We start from the raw sequence: 24923 nt of genomic DNA on the forward strand, positions 1-24923 counted from the left end.
CACAGAAAATAACATCATGTGTTCTTCTCCAATGATAGATCATTGGATAACAATACAGATGCAGGGGAAATTGATTTTAACAAATAAATAAAATTAATTAAAAGCTTGCCCAATTATGACCCCCACTTGACGTAAAATAGGTGTAACAGTCTTCTCAGTGGTTCAACTTTTTGCTTGACTGAGTGTGTTAACTCAGTATGTTTTCATTTTATAAAACACTGATAATACAGTATTCTAGACTCAAAGCTATTAATTACCTGGGATTGGTGGCATTAGGCAGGTAAAAAATAATGGGTGAAATGTCCATTTAATTGAGTCGCTTGTTTTAGAAGAACAGTCATGTGATGTATAATTAAAGATACTTTTTTGCATTACTCATTCCTTGGTGTTCAGTGTGGCTGCAGTTTTCAGCTCTGGCTCAAACCTTTTGTTCTGCACCAGGACGTGGCCATTCCGCAAAAGTGTTGTGACTTTGTTGATGATGATCTCGACTTGGACCAACAGCCTGTTGTGACCTCGCCGTATGGTGACAGAATATTCCCCCCGGTTGACGGTGAAGCTTGTGAGTGAACGGGCAGTCGGACCGAACATAGTAACTCTCCCCCTTAAAAGGCTGGATGATCCCGCTCCCAAATGTCCTTCAAGTGTCTGATCACAATTGAGGGATTAATGCTAAACAATAAGGACAAATGTGAGGTCAGAAATTGAGATTAAGTAAATAAATTTATTTTAGAATATTGGATTAAGATTTAATTATTATGGTCAACATGTATTCGATTTTACTTACCTAGTGTAAAGAATACCATTCATTTCATTGAACGATAAATATTATATCTTTTTAACTGATTAAGCCAAATGATCTACTTTTATTTCAAGTCCAAACAGCATGTCCCAAATTGTGTTTATCTGCCACGTACAAACCCTACTCACTGCAGTGGAATTTGTTTGGTTTATTTTGCAAAAGGTAACTAGCAAAAATGTGATCACAAAAGGTAAGACAATAAATGAGGGAAATGCAACATCCAAACAATGAAACAGCATGTGTTTTAAAAAACCTGAAACAGTATAGCTAGTACCTACAACATATACAATAATGTCAAAAAAGTAATCATGGTAGTGAACTGATAAATATCACACATTGTTTGGTTTGTACTCACAAGTGTGAATTTATTTGGTCTTGAACAATTCCACTGTGCCAAAAACTAGAAGAAAAATACAGTGTCATGGTTCACTCTATTTTATAGTACAAAAGGTTTTTGTCAGTATCAACTATTTATTCTACAACATTCTATCATATTTTATTCATATGTTTATGTTTTATTTTCATATTTTAGATTGGTGTGGTAACTACTCACAAAAGATAACAAAAGCAATTTTGATACATAGTATAGATATAAGGTAGCATGAGATTGAAAATCTGCAAGAGGTATACATTATATACTTTCTTCTAACTGCTCATCTAGTGAAAACATTAGGTAAAACTAAAAATAATCATCAGAATGGCAAGAGTTTAAATACTGTATCTCATCATTTTGTGCTGGAAATACCTGAGGCCAGTGAAAGGCAGAATGCCAGAATCCATCGCTGGTTTGTCATGCTGCCTGATGCTACAGGAGAGCAGTTGAAACAAACATCCCACCACGTGGCTTATATGTGCAGTGTTAATCCGAAAAAATAGCACCGCCCCGCCCGTACTCATTCACACAATATACTAGGAAACAGAAAGATTAAATAAAATTAAAGCGTGAAACTGAAGATATTCATTTAAAACACAATGTGATCTGCCAGAAATGAGAACAACCTGTAAATATTTGAGTCACCCACCACGCATAATGGGTAAAATATAAAGTTTATTTTGTAAAAAGACGCTCTTTCCTGGTTTGATGAACCAGACAATGCTTTTCCTGTTAAGAGAAGACAAATCAATGACAAAATTGAGGGAAAGTTCCACGTCATGTTTAAAGATATACTCTGTGTGGTGGAAATTTGTGGATTTAGCCCATGTGAGAAATCAAAAGTATCTTGAGCTTGCTTTGTGATTAAGTATTTATTACTAACTAGAATATAGAAAAAAGATAAAGAATACAGAAATCATCAGTGTTACGACCCCCTGGATGGTCTAGGGGTGAGGGGACCATAAACATATAGGCAGAACCTGGTCGGTTGTAAAAGGGTAGTATTTATTTGCAACCAGAGGTAAACAGGCACGTAACAACAAACAAAAGGAGGGTGGATGAGGGTGCTGTGAAAAGACAAACTAAGTAAAATAAAAGAGATCCCCAAAAGGAGGACTAAGCCTGAATATACGTCAAAACAAACAGTAGGCGCTTACCAGAAAAAAACACAAAGAGCACAGCACCCACTACACCTATGAAGCTAACAAACACAGAACTACGTGTGGTGAAATCAGTATAGACTCTGGCCCTAACTCACCCCCTTTTGTCAGCTCCGTGCTGGCAAAGACACACAGAACCAAAGCACAGTACTCTACCCAGGTGCACTCAATTACAAACACAGCCGGCACACAAGTCCACTGGCCAAGACAAGGGCCGTTTCTCAATATGCGTTCTTGTGTGGACTTTTGTTCTCGTGGACTCGTGAAACGTCATCAGTCACAGCCCGAGTACTGTTCCAATTCTCAAGTCCGCATCTGGCCGAGAACGGTCATAATACCCGGATGTGACTCGCCCCGCCCATTTTACCGGGCATGCATCGAAGCAGGCTCGTCTGTTCTTGTGAGAGACATATATCCCAGAATGCATTTCACCTCAGCAAGCTGCGATGGCAGATGAGATACTTGCGTGCGTAAACAAAGACCGCCTACTGTGGTGACGTCATCAAGTCAGCTGCTGTTCCAATTGCGGAAATGTCCGTTCTCCGTTCTCCCGTACCCGTGAGTCAGGACTCCCGAGTCTGTCTCCCGAGTCTATTCTCGCGGGAACGCGAGTCCGTTCTCGCCGTCTTAGGTATTGAGAAACGGCTAAGCTGCCTCGAGCCACTGGTGGGCTCTCCTTAAGAGCTGGAGGTAAGGCTGCGATGGTGACCTGCCATTGGGCGCGCTGGGACAGGGTGGACCAATGGGTGGAGCTGGAGTGAACCTGTGGGGCTCCACCGAAACCAGGAAGTAGGCGGGGCTTCAGTCCACAGGGCCGCACAGCCTACTTGGTACAGACAAGAAAGAAATACAGACCACGGTGACAGCCGTAACAATCAGCACAAGTCGTAAGCACAGACAGAAGTCAAATGACTACAATTCAGCTGAAAAGGGACTGATGTTCCTTCCCCCAAAATGAGCAGGAAGATCTGACAAAGTTGAAGAGGAGAACAGGAGGTTTTATACACTTCAGGGAGGTTTGTGCTGCCTCAGGACAGGACAGCCCACCCCTCAAAGAGGAGTGTTGGAAAAGTACCAGATGATGTAGGGGTGACCCCGTGACCCTCCCTTTATGGACCCAGACAATCAACAACATCTAAAAGGTCAGTCAGGGCACGTATGATTTCATCTGTGTCTTATCTCACCCTGGACTGCCTTAAGTCACCGGCTCACATCAAAGGTCACATTCCTGAGAGCCTCACCCCACGCAGGCTCAACAATTTTCCCCCAACACTCAGCTACTTAGTTGTATTTCCATGCAAAGATTATACTTGGAGCACAAAATTTAGTTAATATGCTTCTTTGCTTAAATCACTGAGGCGTAAAAGACTAATGGCTGATCAACGCATCGGTAGGCCGCGTTTAGGCCAAGATCTATATCACAAACCCAATGCCTGTAAGTTTAAATATTAAGTTCCAATTTTGGCTTCTGTAGATGTTAGACTACCGTATGAAACCAAACTGTAACTATATAAGCGTAACTGTAAAAACTTGGTGTTAACAAAAGAACCAAGTCAAACTAAATGTAAATGTTGAATTAAGTATTTTAAGTCGCTACATATAGCTGCAAACTACTACAGAATAACTTGAATATGTCTATACTTTTGTCTATATATACTGTATTTATCTTTAATCTATTATTGCGTTAATCTATGCGATTTATTTGGTCGAGATTAATGCAATAAAATATTTCAACGTTGTAAACACAACTTTGTTCCCTTTCTTTTTGCATTTACCACTGACACAAAACCAAAACCTGCCTGCAGTCAGTTAGATCGAGGGCTAGAGATGGTAGTTGAAGATGAAGACACCTGTTTGCATTGGAAGTAACTACAAAAACCACTGTGTGCCTGCAGTCAGTTAGATCGAGGAATAGAGACGGTAGTTGAAGATGAAGACACCTGTTTGCATTGGAAGTAACTACAAAAACCACTGTGTGCCTGCAGTCAGTTAGATCGAGGGATAGAGACGGTAGTTGAAGATAAAGACACCTGTTTGCATTGGAAGTAACTAGGGTTGCAAAGGGGCGGAAAGTCTCCACAGGAATTTTGAAAAAATGTGCCAAAGTTTTTTTGCAAAGCCTCTAACAGGGAACTTAACTGTAGTTGAGAACAAGACTATGCACGCATAGCTCAGCTGGACCCTGGATGCAGCTGGTTGGGATTGGAAACATTGCCAGAAACATAAACGTAAACATAAAACGTGGTTGTTTTTAAACATCTTTGTCATTACCTAGCATATTGATTATCTGGTCAACTGAAGCTATGCTCATTTTAATACCAAGTTTATTTGTAAACAGCAGTGAGAGTAGGATGTATGTATGTCCACACAAAAGTACACCATCATCTTCATTATTCGTGGCTTTTCGGGATCCATCAAAAAGCGTGAGTTGGGCAACTTATCACACTACAGTAGGGCTATTGAGGCCACAATTCTGCATTTGAGCACATGGACTACATCGACTCAGGTAAGTTTTGATGATATTACTGGGGTAAATTTAGTATTGATAAGACAAACAAGCTGCTAGTCATTAACAAACTGACAGATCATTGTTGGAGAAAAGCTCAATGTATTAATTCGGAGCTGACATGGGTGGGAGATCGGCATGGCTACTGTACAGTGGAGGTACAAGCTGTGTTGGAAAACTCTTGACAGTAAGATAGCTGCCTTGATGTCTCGTCAAAAAAGTCAGATGTTTGCATGCATGTCTGCCTATGAAAAGGTAAATACAGTTAAATTACCCCAACATTTCCAGTTTATTACTGTTAATTCCTATTAATTCCCGTATATTACTGTCAATTCCTGTGGGAAGTTTCCAACTTTGAATATTCCTGGAATTTTGCAACCCAAAGTAACACAAACAGAAGTGCGACATGCAGCGGAGAACTTCTTCTGTCAAACAGAAGGGGGATCAGTAGGACTGATAGTGCCCGGAACTTGTTGATAGCTGCTAGTCTACTTCCATCCCAACATCTACCCTGCGCGGCACAGCAGATGCCAACCACTGTGTCCCTAAAACAAAGGGGGTTTGAAAACGTCCTTGCTAAATGGCGGGAGATTGTTGGGCACAGGTCAGGGTGATCAGGATCTTGTCTGAATCCTTGACCATCAACACCAGCGCCTCCCAAGGGTGCGTCAGTACACACTATTGGTAGCAATGACATAGTGATATGTTCTGATGATACAGCCATTCTGGGTGTCATGTATAAACCATTGTGCACATTTGATTTTTAACCGGAATTAATAATTGTTATAACTCATGGTGAAGTACAGAACGTTCTGTTAGTACAACATTTACAAAATATTTGATCATTTACTTAAAAACAGATGTTTTTAAGTAAATGATGGAGTGTACTGTATCTTGAATTGATCCATATGAATTACATTTTTTCAGTTGGATTATTTCCTAAGAAGCGACCATGTTTTCACCAGGACACCATGTACACAATTATGCTTACAAGCATGTCCCACTCTTGCTCTTCCCATTATCACTCTGTGCTGATTTTGTAAAACACAAAATCCCCTTTACACAAAAGCATGTAGAACATCTCATTTTTCCACATGGTAGCCATGCTGCATGTTCACTCAAATTACACTAATGTGAAGAGGCAAATCGGAACAACACTGATTATTGATAATTGATTCATCTTATAAGACAAGCAAAAATGACAAACACAATAGCTTCTTCAGCCTCTTTATTGTCCTTGGTCGTTCTGTTACCAAACCAAACATATTTAAATCATGGACCCTCGGTTTGACAAAACAAACAATGTTAGGGCATCAGTCTGGGCTTAGGGACATGTTTTTCAATCAACCATTCCATTCATTTTTTAAGCAATGTTTTAAACATTTTGGACATGGGTCGGTCAGTGTGTGTCATGGCCCCTGCCTGAATGTGTGTTTGCGTTGAGTGACGTCTACCTACAGAATGATGGACCTGTATTATCAGAGTCAGACCTGAGGGGGGCAGCTGTTTTCGTGTTATGCAGGAGGTAGCAGCTTTTTGGTCAATTGATGGTGAATGCAAGCAGCAATTTGTCCAAGCTCTTTTAAGGAAGGGAACGGCATTATTCACTAATGGTATGAGGGTGAGGATTTAGAACATCAGTTATTTTACGGTAAATTGCAGAACCTTACAGTTTATTTACTAAGGGTATTATTTACTAAGTTGTGTTGCGCAAACAGACCCAAATGCAACACGCAGGACCACCAAGGTTTCTCTTACTCCAACAGGGGTTATTTATTTTCTTCGGCAGGAAAAAAAAGGCAACACAAAACATAAGTCAATTGTGAATTACTAGGCAGCAGACAGGCAGGCAGAGGAGCTCGACTGTGTGACACCCGAGGCTCGACACAGGAGTAGGTAGGTGCTCAGCTGATCCCCGCGGAACTACCTGGCTACTAGTCTTGTTACCTCCGACCCTCCTCCTTTGAAGCTTGTGTCGAAATATGAACCAGTGCAAGGCGAAGCAAATGTATCGGTGCTTGGTTCGTTTGCTGCTGATCACGTGATCAGTGACGTCCGAAGCTTCGTTCTGGCGCACAGTCACGTGACCGCTTCGATTTTATTCAAATGGACTCGAAACAGGGTTTGGGCTTGTCGGTTTGATACATTCAAAGTCAGTGTTGTTCCGAGTAGTAGTAGCAAAGAGCAAATTTAAATTAAATCTGTTTTTAGGAGGCTAGAGTTAATCCACTCCTGAAGAAACCTACCCTCAAGCCTTCTGAAGAAAATAACTACAGACTGGTCTCTCTTCTTCCCTTTTTGTCCAAAACTCTTGAAAGTGCAATCTTTAACTAACTCTCCTCCTATCTCCACCGTAACAACCTCCTTGACTCCCACCAGTCAGGCTTCAAGGCAGGCCATTCCACAGAGACTGCTCTCCTTGCTGTCTCAGAGCAACTCCACACTGCTAGAGCCGACTCTCTCTCTCCTCTGTCCTCACCCTTCTGGACCTCTCTGTTGCATTTGACACAGTCAACCACCAGATCCTTATTTCCTCCCTTCAGGAACTTGGTGTCTCAGGCTCTGCTCTCTCCCTTCTCTCTTCCTACCTCGACGGCCGCACCTACCAGGTAACCTGGCGAGGATTTGTGTCGGAACCTTGTACTCTTAGTAGTTCCTCAGCGTTCCGTCCTGGGTCCCGTCCTCTTCCCACTCTACACCAACTCTCTCGCGCTGTCATTCGCTCACATGGCTTCTCCTATCACAGCTATGCCGACACCCAACTAATTCTCTCCTTCCCTCACTCGGACACCCAGGTGGCGGCACGGATCTCTGCCTGTCTGACTGACAGCGTGGATAGTAGTAGTGGAGTGGCGGAGTAGTGGATGTCCGCTCACCATCTGAAAATCAATCCCGACAAGACTAAACTACTTCTATTTCCGGGAAAAGATTCTCAGACCCGGGACATGACGGTCAACCTTGGCAACTCGGTGCTAACGCCCACTTTGACCGCAAGGAACTTCGGCGTCACACTTGACACCCAACGTTCAATGACTCCTAACATCACTGCGACAACATGATCCTGTAGGTACACGCTCTACAACATCAGGAGAATACATCCCCTTCTTACTCAGAAGGCAGCGTAGGTACTGATTCAGGCTCTTCTCCTCATCTCCCGCCTGGACTACTGCAACTCCCTCCTGGCAGGTTTCCCCGCTACCACCATTCGACCTCTGTAGCTCATCCAGAATGCAGCAGCTCGACTGGTCTTTAACCTTCCGAAATTCTCCCACACTACTCCACTCCTCCGCTCTCTTCACTGGCTACCGGTGGCCGCCCCCATCCAGTTCAAAACATTGGTACTCACGTACCATGCTGTGAATGGATCGGGTCCAGCTAACATCCAGGACATGGTCAAACCCTACATCCCGACCCGCATTCTCCCCTCTGCTCTGCAAAGCGTCAGCTAAATTACATGTAATGTAATGTAAAGTAAAACAGGGAAAACTGGCAGGTTGGTGTATGAACTTTGATTATTGGCTTTTTCTGTCGGGAGTAACACTGTATTTTCAAGGACAGTTGAGGAGACAAATTAGACCTCTGATGGCTTTAAAGATTTCCATCTGTCATATGACCTTTGGCCTGCAGTTCCAAGTGCTGCCCCGAAATAATGTGTTTTCTTTGTGCTCCCTTTGTTAGATGTAAAGGGTGCAAGGGAGCCATGAAATGTTTTTCTTCAGGGGAATCTACTATGATTTTGCTGTTTTCCGCCTTTTGTGGGTCATGATCCATTCCCTCACACATACACAAACCTGAGCCCACCACCTCACAGTATGTGTACAATCATGTACAATCATGTTTTTTGGCTAAATGTTGCAATTTCTGAATCATTGGAGTCAGCAGATGAAGGGTCTGTGTGACACTGGAGTTAATTAGATTGTGATAACATTTAATTGTTACGTAGAGGTTTGATAACTAATTGGCTGGTTATTATAATTAATCTCATAATTTTAAGCTTAAACAAGTAGAGGGTAAGTAAAGACTTAATGAGTCTTAGTTTGACGATACTGTTGATCTGTGAAAATCACATTAATGAAATATCAAATGAACCGAGAATTTAGTTGTTTTTTGGTATTTGGGAATTTTAAGTTTATTTTCTTCCCCTTATGATTTTATAAGAACACAGTCATATATTTAACATGTTACTTATCTAAAGACTGAATAATTTTTACGTCATCACCGGTCGTAAAAAGTACTCATTGCCATAGGATTTGCATATGGATGAGGAGGAGGGTAACTGTCAGCAAACCTGGCCGCTGGCCATCCGCAACACACACCGCCTTCAGATTAATACCAATAAATGACTAGATATCATTATGGCTTTTTTATGTGTGCCAGAACCAGGACACAATGTTGTTACATGTGTAGGAGTGATTTAAAAAAAAGGGTGGATCTGAGTGTAACAGATAAATATCTAAGAAAAGGTCATAAAAAGAGGCGACTGTATAATCGATAAAACAGCTGTAGTAACAACTGTCACCAGCAGAAGGAGAAAGATAGTAAATGGCTGTAGTAACAACCGTCACCAGCAGAGGGAGAAAGAGAATAAATGGCTGTAGTAATAAAACCCTCTGTTGTTTGAAGTCCTAATCCTTGCTGGTGAAGTTGGGTTTAATAATGCACCGAATAAAGACACATTGAACAAATCTTGGTGAGTAGACAATGATTACTTTTATTTGACTAAAAGCAGATCAGAAAATTTCTTTGCAGAAGAAATAAAATGAATCACTAAAAACAATTTGAGTCCTATATATTTTGATTTGATTTAGAAATCTGAAGGGAACAGGATGAAAATGGCTGCGCTAACAACATTTTTTCAGTGTTGTGTGTTACACAGTCTGCACTCACAAGAGGTGATGTGCTTGTAGGTGAACGTTTTTTCCTCTCTTCTGTTGGTTATAGGGTGGTAGCATATCGCGGAGAGCGTTTTTGTCTCCGAGGTCTTCTCCTGACAGCAATTGTTCTCTGCATGCACACACAGATTATGGCCTACCTTGATGCTGTTGCATCAAAGTGGGGGAAGATTAGGAGGGAAAGGAAGGAAGACAACAGAAAAACGAGGTATTAACACAGACAAATGGTTTCTAAAATGCACACAGGACTAAGATAAAAGTTGTTAGTATCAACACTAAAAACCTCAAACTGTTTGTCACAACTATTAGTGTAGATCAGTGACAAGAGTATTTCTTCTTACCTCAAGCCAGAACCACATTCGCCCATACAGACAGGTACGTGCAATATGGTGTGACAGTCGGTAGTCCTGAACTCAACATCGCCAAACACGGGCGCACAGGTGTTGTTACCTGGAGTGAGGGAATAATAACAGAGGCAGTTAGTTGATTGGAAGCAAAGCACCTATAAAATGTGAAGAACTGTAATGTTTAAATTTCTAAGGCCTAAATGGCTTGTAGGGAAATGTCTATCTTTTACAAACTGAAATTGTAAATGACTTGAATACTTTATCTTTTTGTATTTTACTTACATGTTTTGCAGCATTTGCGGTCGTCCCATATCAATCTGGCCTGGGAATTACAAAATAGGAGCTCAAGGTTAAATGTTTGTTGTTGTAGCTATTATTTATTACCTAACTATTAGTTACCTCTAGTGTTTCAGATTTTTGTATATATTTTATTTCTGGACTCAGGAGTACATGTAATATATATGTGTATGTATGTGTATATGTGTGTGTACATATGTATACATATGTATGTATTGGGTGCGCTTATATATACATATTTCTGGATGGAACAATCTCTTTTTATTTGGGTATCCAGCCATATACCCTTTTTAATAATAATAGCATTAATCCAAAATAATTTGACCAACACATTTTTCCATAAATAAAAATGCGCTCTGTAGAAGGGTAATTGTAGTAATGCTTGAGGTATTTCTATAGAATAAGAGGAGGGGTTGTGCAGTACCGGATGACAATGGACTCTGGGACATTTTCGGGTTGTAGTTTGAATTCCCTCCAAAGTGCAATGATATGACTGACACGGACTGGAGTCATCTGACCAAGATTCTCCCACCTAAACACAAAAATGACATCACAACAAGACTCTATACAGTACAAAGATTCATTTCAAATGAGAGAGGGAGTCGAAATAAGGGAGACACAGACTATAAAAGATGAACGTACCTCGTATGTTCTTTTACCAAATTTGCATGTCTTCTTAACTGAAAGAGAATAACGATGTCCAATTATTTCAAATATTCACGTGGGAAAATAGATGTCTTAACATATTACCATAGGTGCTCACCACAAATCTGTTCACCACAGCAAGGTTTGTTTACCAGTACAGAGTCTGGGCCACAACTTGGTTCTGTCTCAAGAGGTTTAAGATGACACTCCTCTTTTCCAGTCTCTTTGTTACATTTACAAATGTGACAGCCGGACTCCCAGACGTCACCAGGCTGAAACACAGAAACACTTTTTAAAGCTAATGTCCCATCGGGAATAATACTGTTTCATCACTGATGAGACAATGATACTCACCTGTTTGGGCTCACCGAGGGGTCCTTTACAATCTAAGGGACAGTACACAAACTCCACATTAACACTAGTAAAGGGACCAAACGTCTCTGTGTAGGTGTCTTTTAGGACATTTTACTCACACGGACAGCTCGTCACACAGATGTTTGAGTCCTGGTCTGCCTTGATTTGACCATGGGGACAAAAACAGCCTTCTCTGGTGCACTTGAAGGGGGCTCCTTCTTTAACGATTCTGTACAGCCAAACAAGATGGGAAGAAGTGAATATGGAAGTCTTGACAGCGGAAACATTTTCAATTCCCGAAAGTGAGAAACAAATGTCACAAGAGAAAGTAAGTGCGTTGTCAAACCCTTTAAGACAGAAGTCATCCAGCTTGTCACGACATTGTCTGTAGACCAATCCTTTTGGACATGTCATAGCTGAAACATGAACAAAAACAATTAAAGACGTTTTGGTTAAAAGAGGACTTTATCTTTAGAGTTTTTACTAAGAACATTATTATTGGAAATAACTTAATATACATTAAGCCCTGGCCTGTCTGGCTTTGATTTAAAGACAATAGAAATGGATAAAAGATACATACTGCATTTTCCATTAGTCAGTGCTCTCCAGTCAATACAGACACCAGCTTTCATGCACTCCTTTGCAGCGCGCTTTAGTATAGAGCAACGATCGATATCGCAGGAACCATACACGCAAATCTTCTTTTTACGCATCAAGTGCTTGATGCATTTTGAAAAGGCTCTGAGGAAACAAAGACACACAGACGTGGTTAAACACCATCAAGATGAGTATGTATTTGCTAAGTTGCTCCTAACAGGTTGCAGCGTCACTTGTTGGCAGTTTCTTGGAGGTTGCTATGGTGTTACAGGTGACTGCTTGCATCAGTAACTACAGTATTACAGGTGAAACTGGGTGGTTTCCACTACATGTTTGCATTAGTCACAAAGAGAGCTCTTAAGTAAAGGCTACGCATTGGGCCTTGATCATATGACATGAATTGTGATAAAAACAGTCGTCCTCAATTCTCCGAGGAGGTGTGTGTGTTAGTGTGTGTAGCTTACGGGTGGTCCAGCACCACACATAGAGCGCTCGAAGGGCAGGGGAGAGAAGTGGTTGTTGTAGGGGGTACCGCAGTCGTCTGGACACATTCTACATCTCTTGGTAAAAGAGCACAGGCCGGTTTGGACCCGTGACGTTTCACCCAGCTATAAGCCGTCTTATCACAGCAGCTGTTGTCCTCCATTTTCCCTCCTTTACGGATACATGATCCAACACCACACACACCTGGAGAAAAGACAGAGGTCCAATCAGATGACTAATGTACATAAGTACATTTTAATTTATATAAAGCCTCTATATGTAGCCACTTTTAGCAGATCAAAATAAAGTGGGTGGAAAAAAACGAGGTGTAACAAGTGAGCAGGAAAAGTATATCACAGTGAACATTGGATATTGTTTTGAATTGACAGACTATAATATAAGAATATATATACTGTCATATATAGATATATTCATATCTGCATTGTATTGTATTACCTGAAATCTCTACTCTACACACAAACAAGTGCGGTTTAATTAAACAAATCAACATGCACTTAACTATACTAGAAGGTAGTCCTTTTCAATACACTACCCACCACATTGTCCCTGGGTTTTTCCGTGGAAGTACTCCGTAGCCAAACTGACCACCAAGTTATGGGACTGACTGAGGGAGACATAAGAGCGGATGTCTGGCATGTAGATTGTCACCGTGTCCATTGTGCTCTCAAACCTAAACCCAGCCACCTGCAATGGTGGCTGTATGACCGCGCCGTTCATAGTGACCTAGGGTAGATTAAATTAGTATCAAACCAGATTTCTAATTCCTTATATAGTAAAGCCATGAAGTAAAAGCGTCCCTTATCACAAAATATTATTTTTTTACATTCTATTACCAAAATAGCCAAGATATATTATAGGGGGCATGCCATATTATGAATGAATAGAGTTGTATTTTATCCCACCTTTACTACAGAGAAGTCTGGATGGATACTCAGTACAGCTTTAGATCCCTGATATTTCACGGTGATGCTTTTTGCACAGGAGCGATGCCTGCCTTCTACACAGTTTTCGTTTTCCACAGAAATGTACAAACTAGGATGTGATGATATCTCCTTCACCAGGATGTTGGTGCATTCTGTCAGGAAATCAAACTTAACACCTTGGAAAGTGGTGTAGTGTGAGTCCCCATATATCTCACAACGACCTAGAAAGGATGAGAGGGGATTTTATTAGATATAGAAACAAAACACAAAAGGTATGTAAATACCTTTAGTAATCAAACACAATCAACAATTACAAATAAATATATAGAGGCAATGTTAAAGACAACATAAGAAAAAGGATACATGAGGCAGATAAGGATAAACTTACAGTCACACTTAAGTGTTTCACAGCATCCATCCAAGACTTTTGTGAACTTGTCTCTGGGGCAGTCCGGAAATTCCATCACTGGGCAAACCACTGGACTCAACTCTATCAGCCCACCTATACAGGTCTTTTTGAAGCAATCCTCTGTCCACGTCACACCGCAGTGCCAGATTTTATAATTCTTCGGGTCAAAACACTGGCAATCTGGTGATTTGATGAGCACAAGACGGGTGAAGAAACTCAATAAAGAAATGACAAAATTATAACTTTGGCGATTTAAGGAACTGGTCGCAAGAATAACTGAAACAATGGTGTAATGTGCAGCACAAGTTGATGATACGCACCCTTGGTTGTGGAAACAGTATAGGTGTGAGTGTGGTGCGTTCGAGTCATATGGGTGGTTGTTGAATCAGAAGCGGTGTGAGTATGGTGTGTTCGAGTCACATCCCTGGTTGTTGAATCAGAAGCGGTGTGAGTATGGTGTGTTTGAGTCACATCCCTGGTTGTTGAATCAGAAGCGGTGGGAGTGCTGGATGTTGGAGTGGTGGACGATGAAGGGTCTGTCAAAGAAGAGGCGGAAATGAGGTTGGGTGTTTTGAAAACATTTTCTGTTTTGGTACAAACTCTAAACCATTTAAAAACCAAAGTTACACAACTATTCCATAGTTCCGTGTAACCGATATTACACACATGAAATAGTAAAGGCAGTGGTTTATCAATATAATTGATAATTACCGCAGTTCATGGCTCCATTTTCACAGCGGCTGAAAATAATAAAGTTGGGAAGTGAGAAACATTCAGTTGCCAACATAATGAGTAATGAAATTATTAGTATGGAGATACTGTACATTTATGTATTTTGAAACAGTATATATACATATATATCAATATTAAAAATGTCCCCATACGTATAATGTTAATCTTTTTAAAATGAACAGAAATGACAAAAAACAAATTGCCCAACTTACCATAAAACATTCTGTATTACTACCACTGCCTGAGGTTGAACGATAGTGCCATTAAGGTAACAGGTGCAGTTTCCTAAACTGGTGCATCCACCAGTGTTTTCATCATAGTATGGCTTCTTCTCTGTACATCTTGGGAAGCAGCCTTTTCCAAAAATAAACAAAATGTGTATATGAGTGCTATTGTTTTCTTATGCTTTGAATAGAAAAAAAACCTTTGATTTGATCTAGATTGTGATGGTTGTTTGTAGAAATACATTGTTTTCAGTTTGCATCTTACCATGAATAAGAATTAAATGTGGCTGTTTGTATAGAAATGGGAATGTTTGGTTACCTTCCAGCTTGTGAGAGATATAGTTTTCTTTGCCACAGGTCAGCATCTGACCACAGGCTTCATAGTGCCAGATAGACTGTCCATGCTTGTTGTAGTAGTCACAGTACACCGCTATAGTTTGAATGATCACAAGTTAAACTTTTACAGAAATACACCGTTATAGTTTATATTTTCTAAACAGGTAAGGTAATAATTATGACAATTTTCAACAGATTAATTGTTGATTACAAAAGTTGATTACTTTATTTATGTCTTACACTGCGTCAGGTCTCTGCATAATGACTAAGAAACATGACTAAATCAATAAAACATTATATATTGTTTACAAAGCTTGTGACATTCCAACAGACTATTACATTGTCTGTAATACTAAATGTGTCACATTAACCCAGTCTAGCAAGACAATGAATTGGAACTATAGCTCGTTTTAATGGTCTAGCCCATGTTCGATCGAAGTGGGCAGTATCTGGCCCGAACCTGAAATGAGTTTGACACCCCTGTTTTAGAGTAAAGTTCATGTGTCGTTAGTGAGGGAAAAAAGGTCCTAACTTACGACACATATCAGGTGTCCTCCAATTCACACACACATGCTGCTCGCTGCAGGCCTGTGCGTAGGCAGCCACAGCTGTGCAGAAGCCGAGGAATTTCCCGTCTGACTCACAGGAGCAAGACTCCTGCACACAGGCATCGTAGTAGGGATCTGGATCCACCTGGGGATTGGAAAACAACCAGGAAGGAGTTTGTATCTACACATTTTAGGGCTATCTGTGAGAATATTTTTTTGTAAACAGTTGCATGGTTTCATATTACGACATATTCAGATATGGAAATTCATAAAATATTTAGCAGTCTAACACCTGACGTTGTTTGTGCTAAATCTATAACATGCATACTTTTAAGTGGCATTCACTGAATGTTTCTCCTGTAAGGATCAAACAGCGCTGCTGGGCCCAGGCTGCGCAGTAGGAGTTGCGTTCACATGGAAATATATCAGTGGTCACATCAGAGCAAGGAGGTGTTTGGACTTTCCAGCAGTTGCCAAATGCCATTGGACCGGACACTAGAAAACATATTTGTTGGGTGTTAAGTCGACCACCAAAAAATGTAAAAATCTTTTATGAAACAACAAACATAGAAAACACCTCTACCTGATGAACCACTTATACTTAGGTCATTCATCTCATTGGAGTCAAAATTCCCACAGAGGCCACACACTCGGTTCTGTAGGAGAGATGGTTAGAAAGTAAATGTGGAAGTTCTGAAAGTACCAAACAAAATTTAAGTAACTGCTGGAGTCTTGATTTTTCCAAAGTCCGTAATTCCGATTCATATTCAGTTTGATATAAATTTGAGTTGATTTGTGCTAAATAACTGCAAAGTTGAAGACATTAAGTAACCGTATAAAATGTTGGTTTCAAATTCAATTCAGTCTTTAGAAGTGTCCCCCCCCCATTTTATTATTTAGTCTAATCAAAAGCATCAAACTGATGTAAATAAATGGCTAGGTTTTAAAATCCTCTTGACTCACCTTCCACGAACCCGCCAGCTCTACGGTGATCCGGGTGTGTTTGTCCCAGATGAGAGTTATCCCTTTGCTTGGCACTGAGATTACAATGTAAAGTCCCAAAGTGTGTATTGAGTAAAGTGAATCATCCTGCCCAGTCCAGCCTTCATGGAGGCGTCTGGTCACCTGCATGTCTCTCAGCGTCAGGGTGACTTGGCCCTTTTTAGGTAAAAAAAATGAGTAGACCTTGGGTTACGAGAATAAATGCGTTGATAAACAAGTAACTAGACTTTTATTGATTGATGTATCTGTAAAATAGAAACTAAAAAATCCACCTTCAGGTCAAGGATGATGTTGCGAGAGCAGGTGAGCACCTCCTCACAGCAGGGGACACTCTCCACTCTGATAGAGAAGGTGCCTCTTCTCATGTCACAGGAATCCTGAAGCAAGAAGAGTTTAAAAGTTAATAAAATTTGGCAAATTCTGTCTATAAATAAAGAAGCCCTTCAATATTTGGCGATGCATTGCAAACACATATGAGCGTGAGTGGATTTCATTCCTACTTTCTTGTTTGGTCTTACCTGCACAAGTGTGTACAGACATTGTCCAGAAAAGCGGAACCATTTGGAGTCAAAGGTCTGGTAGTGTCCATTTCCGTAGACTTGGCACTGTCCCGGGCAGGGCTTCTCAATGCAGTGCCACTGACCACGATAACAGGTACTGTAACATAGAGTGATGTCATCCTTTTATTCACAGATTCATCAGCATTTGGCGGGATAGGACCCTTTGATCAAATAAGTGGGAGTTACCATGTTTTACAGTTGCTGGTAACTTGCTGTCCAGCTTTGAATGCTTTGCCACTGAACACACAGGTGCAATCATCGAGTGAAACACAGTTCCCATGGTGATCTTCATACTGGTGATCTGGACAGTAACAGCCACTCTTACAGTTCTCCCTGGTACCCTGCCAATCACAGCAAATGAAGATATTTTGTTATTAGGAAGTGTTTTATAGACGACAATAATAAACTGTATTTGGAATAGGGTTAACATTGAGGATACAATGTACATGTCCATGAAGACATGCACATACAACATGAAGTTATAAAACCGTTGCCCCTTCCATCTGGCAGGAGGCTGAGGTCCATCAGGACTAAGACCTCCCGCCACACGAACAGTTTCTTCCCGTCGGCACTCGGGCTCATCAACAGAGCCCGGTCCCCCACTGACTGACTATAACACTCCACCTGTCACTCCCCTTCACACTGCACATGCCACTTTAACTGCAATTCATCACTTTGTCGTCACTCGTCACTTTGTTACTTGTCTGTTACTTGTTTGTTAGTGCACCTTATGCTTAATATTTTTCTTTTTAACTTTTTTAATATTTAAAATGTTTAACTTTATTCCCTTGTTTTGTACTAACCCATAGCCTTATTCTACTAACCCATTGCATTAGCATTTCATTTTACTTTATTTTATTACTTGTGCACTGTTGTCTTGTCTGTCTACTGTCGCGCACTAACCGCCAAGACAAATTCCTTGTATGTTTAGCATATTTTGGCAAATAAATGTTTCCTGATTCCTGATCCTGTAAAAACAAGTCTCCCTCATGATATTAAATAGCAACATTATCCATATTGTTTAATGGTAAGTAGTGACTGCTTTCAATTGAAGAATGGATACAAATAAATAGACCAACAAGCCATGGATACAATCAAATAATCAGTCGACTTACCTTTGGTTTGCTAATATAGTCACAGGTCTTCTGAACCCTCTTATGTTGGCCCTCAGAGCAACTGACACACACCTTCCCATTTCTGCAATCTGTGTGATATATATTTCAGAAAGGTAAATGCCTAATTTAAATTTCCTTTTCTTCACATTTTTGAATTTTAAATAATGGAACTATGATAGCAAAGAACGACTACAATGTTAATATGATTGTGATGGAAGAATATATATTCACCACAATTCGGCAAGCAGTTCAGTATCCCATTCTTGCAGTCGCTGAAACAGACACAATATTTGCTTTGAGAAATAACATAATTTTGCTTCAGTATGTGTACATCAAAGGTGGATACACCACAATCGAGCACACTATAACAGCATTGGGTAGACGGGGTTATGGAAGACAATGGGTAATAGCCTCAACCATTACCAGTCGTATTATTATAGACAAGCTGTCAATACTCAGATAATCAACTCACCACTTTTGTCCGGCGATAACAACAGGCCCCGGGGCTGCAATACCACCGTAGTAAATACAACCACACTCTTCCTTTGGGCAACAGGTCTGTCCTTGGTTCAGGTGAGTTCCCTCCGGACAGCCACAGCCCTCCACAGCATCGTCATTCATACCACAGCGGATGTCATGGCCGGTCAGAGAATTGCATGTGCGGTTGCATGTATGCATGCTGTAGGAGAATTCTTGGTTCTTCTGGCATTTCAGATCTGAGACACAACATTAAATGTACCAATGATGTATTTATTCTATTTAAAATGGGACATTTTATTAATTTAGACTCACGTTTTTTATCAACAGCATTATTTCAAACTATATTCTGTATAAATCTTTAGTTACTTTTATAAAATTCTGCAACACGAAAAGTTTTTAATCATCATTGTATTATTGTCACAAAAGAAAATAACATCTCATAATCCCATTAAAGCAACTGAACTAATTTGATTCAGTTCATTTAGTTTGTTGAACATAGCGTACCTCCATTGGTTTTTTTCACTGAACTCTAGAAAATAAAGTGTGAGGATGTTCACAGAATACGTTGTTTATTTTTCAGAACTAAACTTACCGCAGCCCGTGATTCTCCTCCAGTCACCAATTACAATACCAACACCGGCGCAGGCTTTGGCGTAGCTGGCCAGACCAATACACAAGCCCTGTCTCCGACTTCCGGCAGAGTTACATATTCTTTGGATGCAAGCCTGGAAATAAGTAATAATTAGGTCAATTTCTGAAATTCTCAAATTTATGAAGGATTTAGTATGGGGAATAATCTTGTTACCGTGTAGTAGTAATCAGTTGGGATATGAGGGTGGCACTTAGCAAATATCCCAGTTGGTTGGTTTAACACTGCACACTTTTCATGAGCATAATTCTCTACCAAAAAAAACATTTAAATCGTTATTGCATTTTATTGACCTTGCGTATTAGTATTATATCACAGGCAAGGTTATCAACATGTTTCAATGTTTTAAAACCCAAGTTGATTTGATGCAGAATATTTTAAATGGCTTCTCAGCCCTGATCGGTAGACAAATCAAATATTGAGTGGGACTTTATACACACTAGTGCAGTGCCATTTCTAAAAGGTGCCGTATAAGAAAAGGCCCATTGCTGGGCCTCTGGTACTGCTTCACACTGGATGCTGCGCTTCTTAGTCCTGGGTATTAATACAATTGCTATGCCATACAAAATTGCAAAAAGTAGCAATGGCACGGTAAACACAACCCACTGTGTAAATATGCAATAACAATGAATATAGCCCCTTATCTTGACACTAGATTCCCTGCGGTCCTCAGCATCATGCAAGTGTTCTGTTAATCGGATGGGTAGTTCTCAAGAAAAATCAAAGGACGGACATACAGAGAGAATCTCAAAAATATTTCAAACACATTTATATTATTAATTCGTACCATTCTCCAGGTTGGTGCAGGTGGTGGGTATGTTACCGAAACAATTAAGCAAACTCCAGGACATAGCAAATGGTTTAGCTGAGTTCTCAATGATCCCGCTGTTGGTGGTGAAGTCATCTGTGGTGTCACTGTTGCTATTGCCACAAAGACCTAAAAAACATACTGGCTATGATTACAAATCATACTTGATCATGCCACAGAAAATATGATGTACTTCCTATTGATTTTCTTTTTCTTCTTGAGAGTTAATTTAAAAAAAGACATAAAGGAAGTGAATACAAGTGAATATATTTTGGCCTGTCTGTAGACTGTGGTCCGCACCTTTAATCTTGTCACTGGAGGTGTCAGGTGCGTCGATGAACAGATGGATTTCAGGGGACATCTGAATTTGGAAGTTTATACCAATGGTCGAGTGGACCTGGACGAACATGGAGGACACCCAGTAAACCTGAGCATGACCTACAGGAGAGAACACAGTAAATGAATGGGTGGCGGGGTAAATGCTGAATGATGAATGGATTGTTAGGCAACTAGACGTACTACATATTCGAAATAAAATCCAGACAATTAACGTAATTAACTACATATCCTTCTAATTTTCTTTACCAGAAAAATGGAATTCAGGGATCTCCTGTCCATCAAACAAAACCTTGTTGTTTTTGAATACAAACAGTTCCTGCAAAAAAAAGATGTTTACATTCCATTATAGCACACTACTGTTGCATTACATGTGTTTGAAAGATTGTGTTATATTAAATTAATTCCTCAAAGACTGCTTGTACCTCCATGAGCTGAACCGTAACCTTTCTAATGTAGAGGTTTTTTTGCGAAAACTCTATTATTATTATCCAGTTGGGACCCTTTAAAGTAAAAGACTAGTTAGTATCATAAATAGAATACATCTGCAATGTTACATGTTAGGGAATTGGAAAGAATTACCTTTGAAGCCACATATAAACATTTGTTAGGGAGGACATATTGTTTTCCATCGAATGTTGTCACAAACTGGCCTTCAATGACACATCTTCTGTGGCAAAAGTTCTCTGAGCATCGCCATTTCCCACCATCACACGTACTGTGTGAAGATAAAACCGAATTTAAACACTTAAGAATAGTTCATGTTATTGAACTTAAAAGAGGTAAGGAAACAGTTTATATGCCCATTTTTTTTGCTGGGAACCATCTTGTGAGTCTGAAATGAAGTTTGAAGTATATTACCATGACTGACACCTGGAACTCCGTATTTCTCCGTTTCCGTAGGTCTTGCCAGCAAACTCACAAGAGCAGCTGGATTTAGGTATACAGCGATAGCCCTTTTCACAATTATTCAAAACTTTACCTAAAATACATATAACACCATGTTATTAGGCTCATTGAGGCTAAACAAGCTATGAAACTTTTAAAGAGCTACATCATAAAGACAGATCGTGCTCTTTCACCCTCTGGACAGGAACAGGTTTCAGTGAGTTCCTGGTAGAAGGGTGCAGGGTTCGGGTTGGAGCAGCTGGGAATAAATGCTGGACCTTTTTTCTCATAAATCAGGTCTCCTGGACACCTCGGCTTCGCTGCATTAAACCACAGAAAATAACATCATGTGTTCTTCTCCAATGAGTCCATAAGATTTCTTTTCATTTTGTTTTTGAAGAGTGCCTACCACATCTGGTTAAACGTCTCCAAAATCGGTTGATTCTTGATTGGTTACACTGGCTTGCAACTTCTTGGAAGAAAGGACAGAAGATGCTCTGGCTGTTTTCAAAGCCACAAATGTTCTCTTTACAGAGTCGGTGATAGTGAGAATTGTTGTCTTGCAGACAGTTCTTGGTTTTCAGAAAGAATCGACGGCATATCTGTAGATATAATCAGGGAAACCACTTTAATATCTGGAACTAGGACACATAATTGTTCACTTATTTTGTGAGTCTCTCAGTCTCATAAAATCAACCCTCCCCCAATGATGTAGAAAAGAAGAGAAGAGAATGGAGATGCTTCCTAATATGTCCATGTATTCTATTGTGTTCAATTTTGCTTGTCGAAATGAGTTAATCATTAGATCTGTTAACTCACGTGATTTTTTCGCAACACAGGATCTCTGATTTTACATCTGTGGTCATGAAGCTTGCTGTCTCTGATCAACTCGTCCCTGTGGCCTGATGTCAAGAAAAATGTACTTTGTTAAACCAAACTTGATGCAAACAAGTGTTTTGGCTATTTAAATCACTATTTGTACCACTTTCACCACCACCAAAAGAAATGATTGCAGTTGCAACTAAAAATACTGCTGTCAATGTTACTACTGCTATATTACAACAATCAATGTCTCACTTCCAGTCAGTTAATAATACCTGCAACGTTTTGTTTTCCACACAGTCCACACATGTCGGTGCACAGCTCCGACTCCAGTGTCACCTTAATAACAAGTTTAAACACATGGGCTTCAGTGAGTGAGGTTAATGTTGTATGTTCCAATTAACTTGAGACATTGATTATGCCTGCATGCATTTGTCTTACTTTAATTTTGCTCTTAAAAGTGTGTTGAGCCGACTGTACAATGTCAACTTACCCACAGAGAGTTTATTCCCCCATGTACATTGTGCCAGGTGACAGTAAAAGGAAGCAGCGAGCTCCTCAGTCTAGTGTAGATGCCGTATTTAAAGATATGCTGGTAGGTGTGGTCGTATGGAAGTGAAACACTATCAAGACATAAATAGACTGTTAATAAATATCTGGGTTACTAGGGAAATACAGGTACTACATGGTTAAAATACTATTCTTAAAATCCTGCAGTGAAAATGGCATTTAAGTAAAAGTATGTCAGTACAATAGGGACGTTTTAAAAGTAAACAATGCAGAACAATCCAATAAATATAATATCACAACTTTTAAATAATCTAAAGGAAGAAGAGAAATGTATTATTTTAGCTAGAATCGGAGTGGAATGTCCTCAGCTAATCAACATGCTAAAACATGCTGATCTCCACGAAGTGGGAACTGAAGTTTTAAAATAATTGTAGTTGTAAAATATGCATTTTTGCCAGATGAAGAGGAGTGGAGTAAATTATCCAATATTTGAATAAATGTACCAATTAATGGACCATCGGAAAACAATACAAATACAGAGAAAATGGATTTTATCAACAAATAAATTCTTTTGACCAATTATGATCACCACTTGACATAAAACAGGTGTTTGTTTTTAATTAAAGACAGAATGGGTGAACTATTACAGTTTCCACCTCCCGGAAATAAGTTCCTATGTGATAACTCGGTAACAGCTTGACTAAGTATGTTAACTCAGTACGTTTTAATTTCACAAAACACTGATAATACAATGTCCCTGACTCAAAGCAAATCACCTGGGATTGGTGCCCTTAGGCAGGTGAACATTTTTTTAAAAGTGTTGTGAATGTCCATTTAATTAAAATAGTTATCCGTTTTGGAAGAACAGTCATGTGATGAATTTTTAAATTGACTTTTTTGCATTACTCATTATTTGTTGTTCAGTGAGGCTGCAGTTTTCTGCTTGGGCTCAAACCTTTTGTTCTGCACTAGGATGTGGCCATTCTGCAAAAGTGTTGTGACTTTGTTGATGATGATCTCGACTTGGACCAACAGCCCGTTGTGACCTCGCCGTATGGTGACAGAATATTCCCCCCGGTTGACGTTGAAGCTTGTGAGTTTGAACGGGCAGTCGGACCGAACATAGTAACTCTCCCCCTTAAAAGGCTGGACGATCCCGCTGCCAAATGTCCTGCAAGTGTCTGATCACAATTCAACAATTAAGGTTGAACAATAAGGAGAAATGTGAGGTCAGAAATTAAGAAATAGGTAAGTGAAATGACTTTAGATTTAAATGTTTGGGTCAAAGTGTACTCGATTTTCCTTACTCAGTCTAAGGAATACAATCATTGAATGAAAAACACTTTTTTAAGTAATAATTTTTTAGAGTGTCTTTTCAACTCAATAAGCCAAATGCTCAACTCACGTCTAAATTCACGTCTAAATTATGTTTATCTGCCATGTACAGAATCCTACACATTTGTTTGTTTGAAGCAAAAAAGCAACTAGCAAAATTGTGATCACAAAAGGAACAGTAAGACAATAAAGGAGAGAAATGCAACATCCAAACAATGAAACAGCATGTGTTTTAAAAAACCTGAAACAGTGTAGCTAGTACCTACAACATATACAATAATTTCAAAAAAGTAATCTGGGTAGAAAACTGATGAATATCACATATTGATTGGTTTGTACTCACAAGTCTGAATTTCTTTGGTCTTGAACAATTCCACTGTGCCAAAAACTAGAAGAAAAATACAGTGTCAGGGTGCAAGTAAACATGAATAATGAGGGAAATGTATGGATTGAAAAGAAAATACTTGTTATACCAGATAAAGTATTCATACTTTTAGCAGAGACAACAAATTGCAGCTACCTCTATTTTAAAGTACGGAAGGTTTATATGTTGATAATTGGAAGGAATTGCTTTTGTCAGTGTCAACTATTCATTCTTCAAAAGTGCATCTTATTCTATTTATGTTTAGGATATGTTTTGTGTTCATATTTTTGATTGGTATGGTAACTAATCGCGGAAGCTAACAAAACTTTATAGTATAGTATAGTATTTTATGGTATAGTATAGATTTAAGGTAGCATGAGATTGAAATATTTAGCTGCAAAAATT

At 39.7% G+C, this 24923-nt stretch overlaps 1 protein-coding gene and 1 long non-coding RNA gene across 4 annotated transcripts in view; both read right to left on the reverse strand.

The window, feature by feature from the left end:
• spg1 (spiggin 1.1) overlaps positions 1–24923 on the reverse strand; it is a 32377-nt gene that overhangs the window by 7202 nt on the left and 252 nt on the right. Inside the window, exons 2-44 of one of the 3 annotated variants that reach the window (XM_078100197.1) lie at positions 24498–24542; positions 23775–24000; positions 22803–22932; positions 22585–22648; positions 22307–22389; positions 21897–22089; positions 21682–21807; positions 21461–21581; positions 21182–21317; positions 21025–21102; positions 20849–20918; positions 20564–20701; positions 20243–20392; positions 19612–19706; positions 19399–19531; positions 18799–19042; positions 18558–18598; positions 18327–18415; positions 17398–17552; positions 17170–17308; positions 16924–17028; positions 16613–16807; positions 16233–16305; positions 15978–16144; positions 15638–15794; positions 15085–15195; positions 14754–14895; positions 14521–14549; positions 14130–14345; positions 13789–13989; positions 13380–13621; positions 13014–13200; positions 12438–12660; positions 11957–12117; positions 11723–11792; positions 11496–11605; positions 11377–11408; positions 11141–11294; positions 11020–11057; positions 10802–10909; positions 10363–10402; positions 10075–10183; positions 9529–9880 (exon numbers count right to left, since the gene is read on the reverse strand). In XM_078100197.1, coding sequence (XP_077956323.1) covers positions 9697–9880; positions 10075–10183; positions 10363–10402; positions 10802–10909; positions 11020–11057; positions 11141–11294; positions 11377–11408; positions 11496–11605; positions 11723–11792; positions 11957–12117; positions 12438–12660; positions 13014–13200; positions 13380–13621; positions 13789–13989; positions 14130–14345; positions 14521–14549; positions 14754–14895; positions 15085–15195; positions 15638–15794; positions 15978–16144; positions 16233–16305; positions 16613–16807; positions 16924–17028; positions 17170–17308; positions 17398–17552; positions 18327–18415; positions 18558–18598; positions 18799–19042; positions 19399–19531; positions 19612–19706; positions 20243–20392; positions 20564–20701; positions 20849–20918; positions 21025–21102; positions 21182–21317; positions 21461–21581; positions 21682–21807; positions 21897–22089; positions 22307–22389; positions 22585–22648; positions 22803–22932; positions 23775–24000; positions 24498–24542 — 5510 coding nt within the window. In that variant the 3' untranslated portion in view covers positions 9529–9696. 3 annotated transcript variants of the gene reach the window in all.
• Positions 79–4076, reverse strand: LOC144406247 (uncharacterized). Its single transcript, XR_013467450.1, has 3 exons — positions 1548–4076; positions 1158–1202; positions 79–648 (listed from the first exon to the last, which is right to left on the reverse strand). It is a non-coding gene; the product is annotated as an uncharacterized LOC144406247 (long non-coding RNA).

Source organism: Gasterosteus aculeatus, chromosome 4 (assembly GCF_964276395.1).
Source record: "Gasterosteus aculeatus chromosome 4, fGasAcu3.hap1.1, whole genome shotgun sequence".
Lineage (NCBI taxonomy): Eukaryota > Metazoa > Chordata > Actinopteri > Perciformes > Gasterosteidae > Gasterosteus > Gasterosteus aculeatus.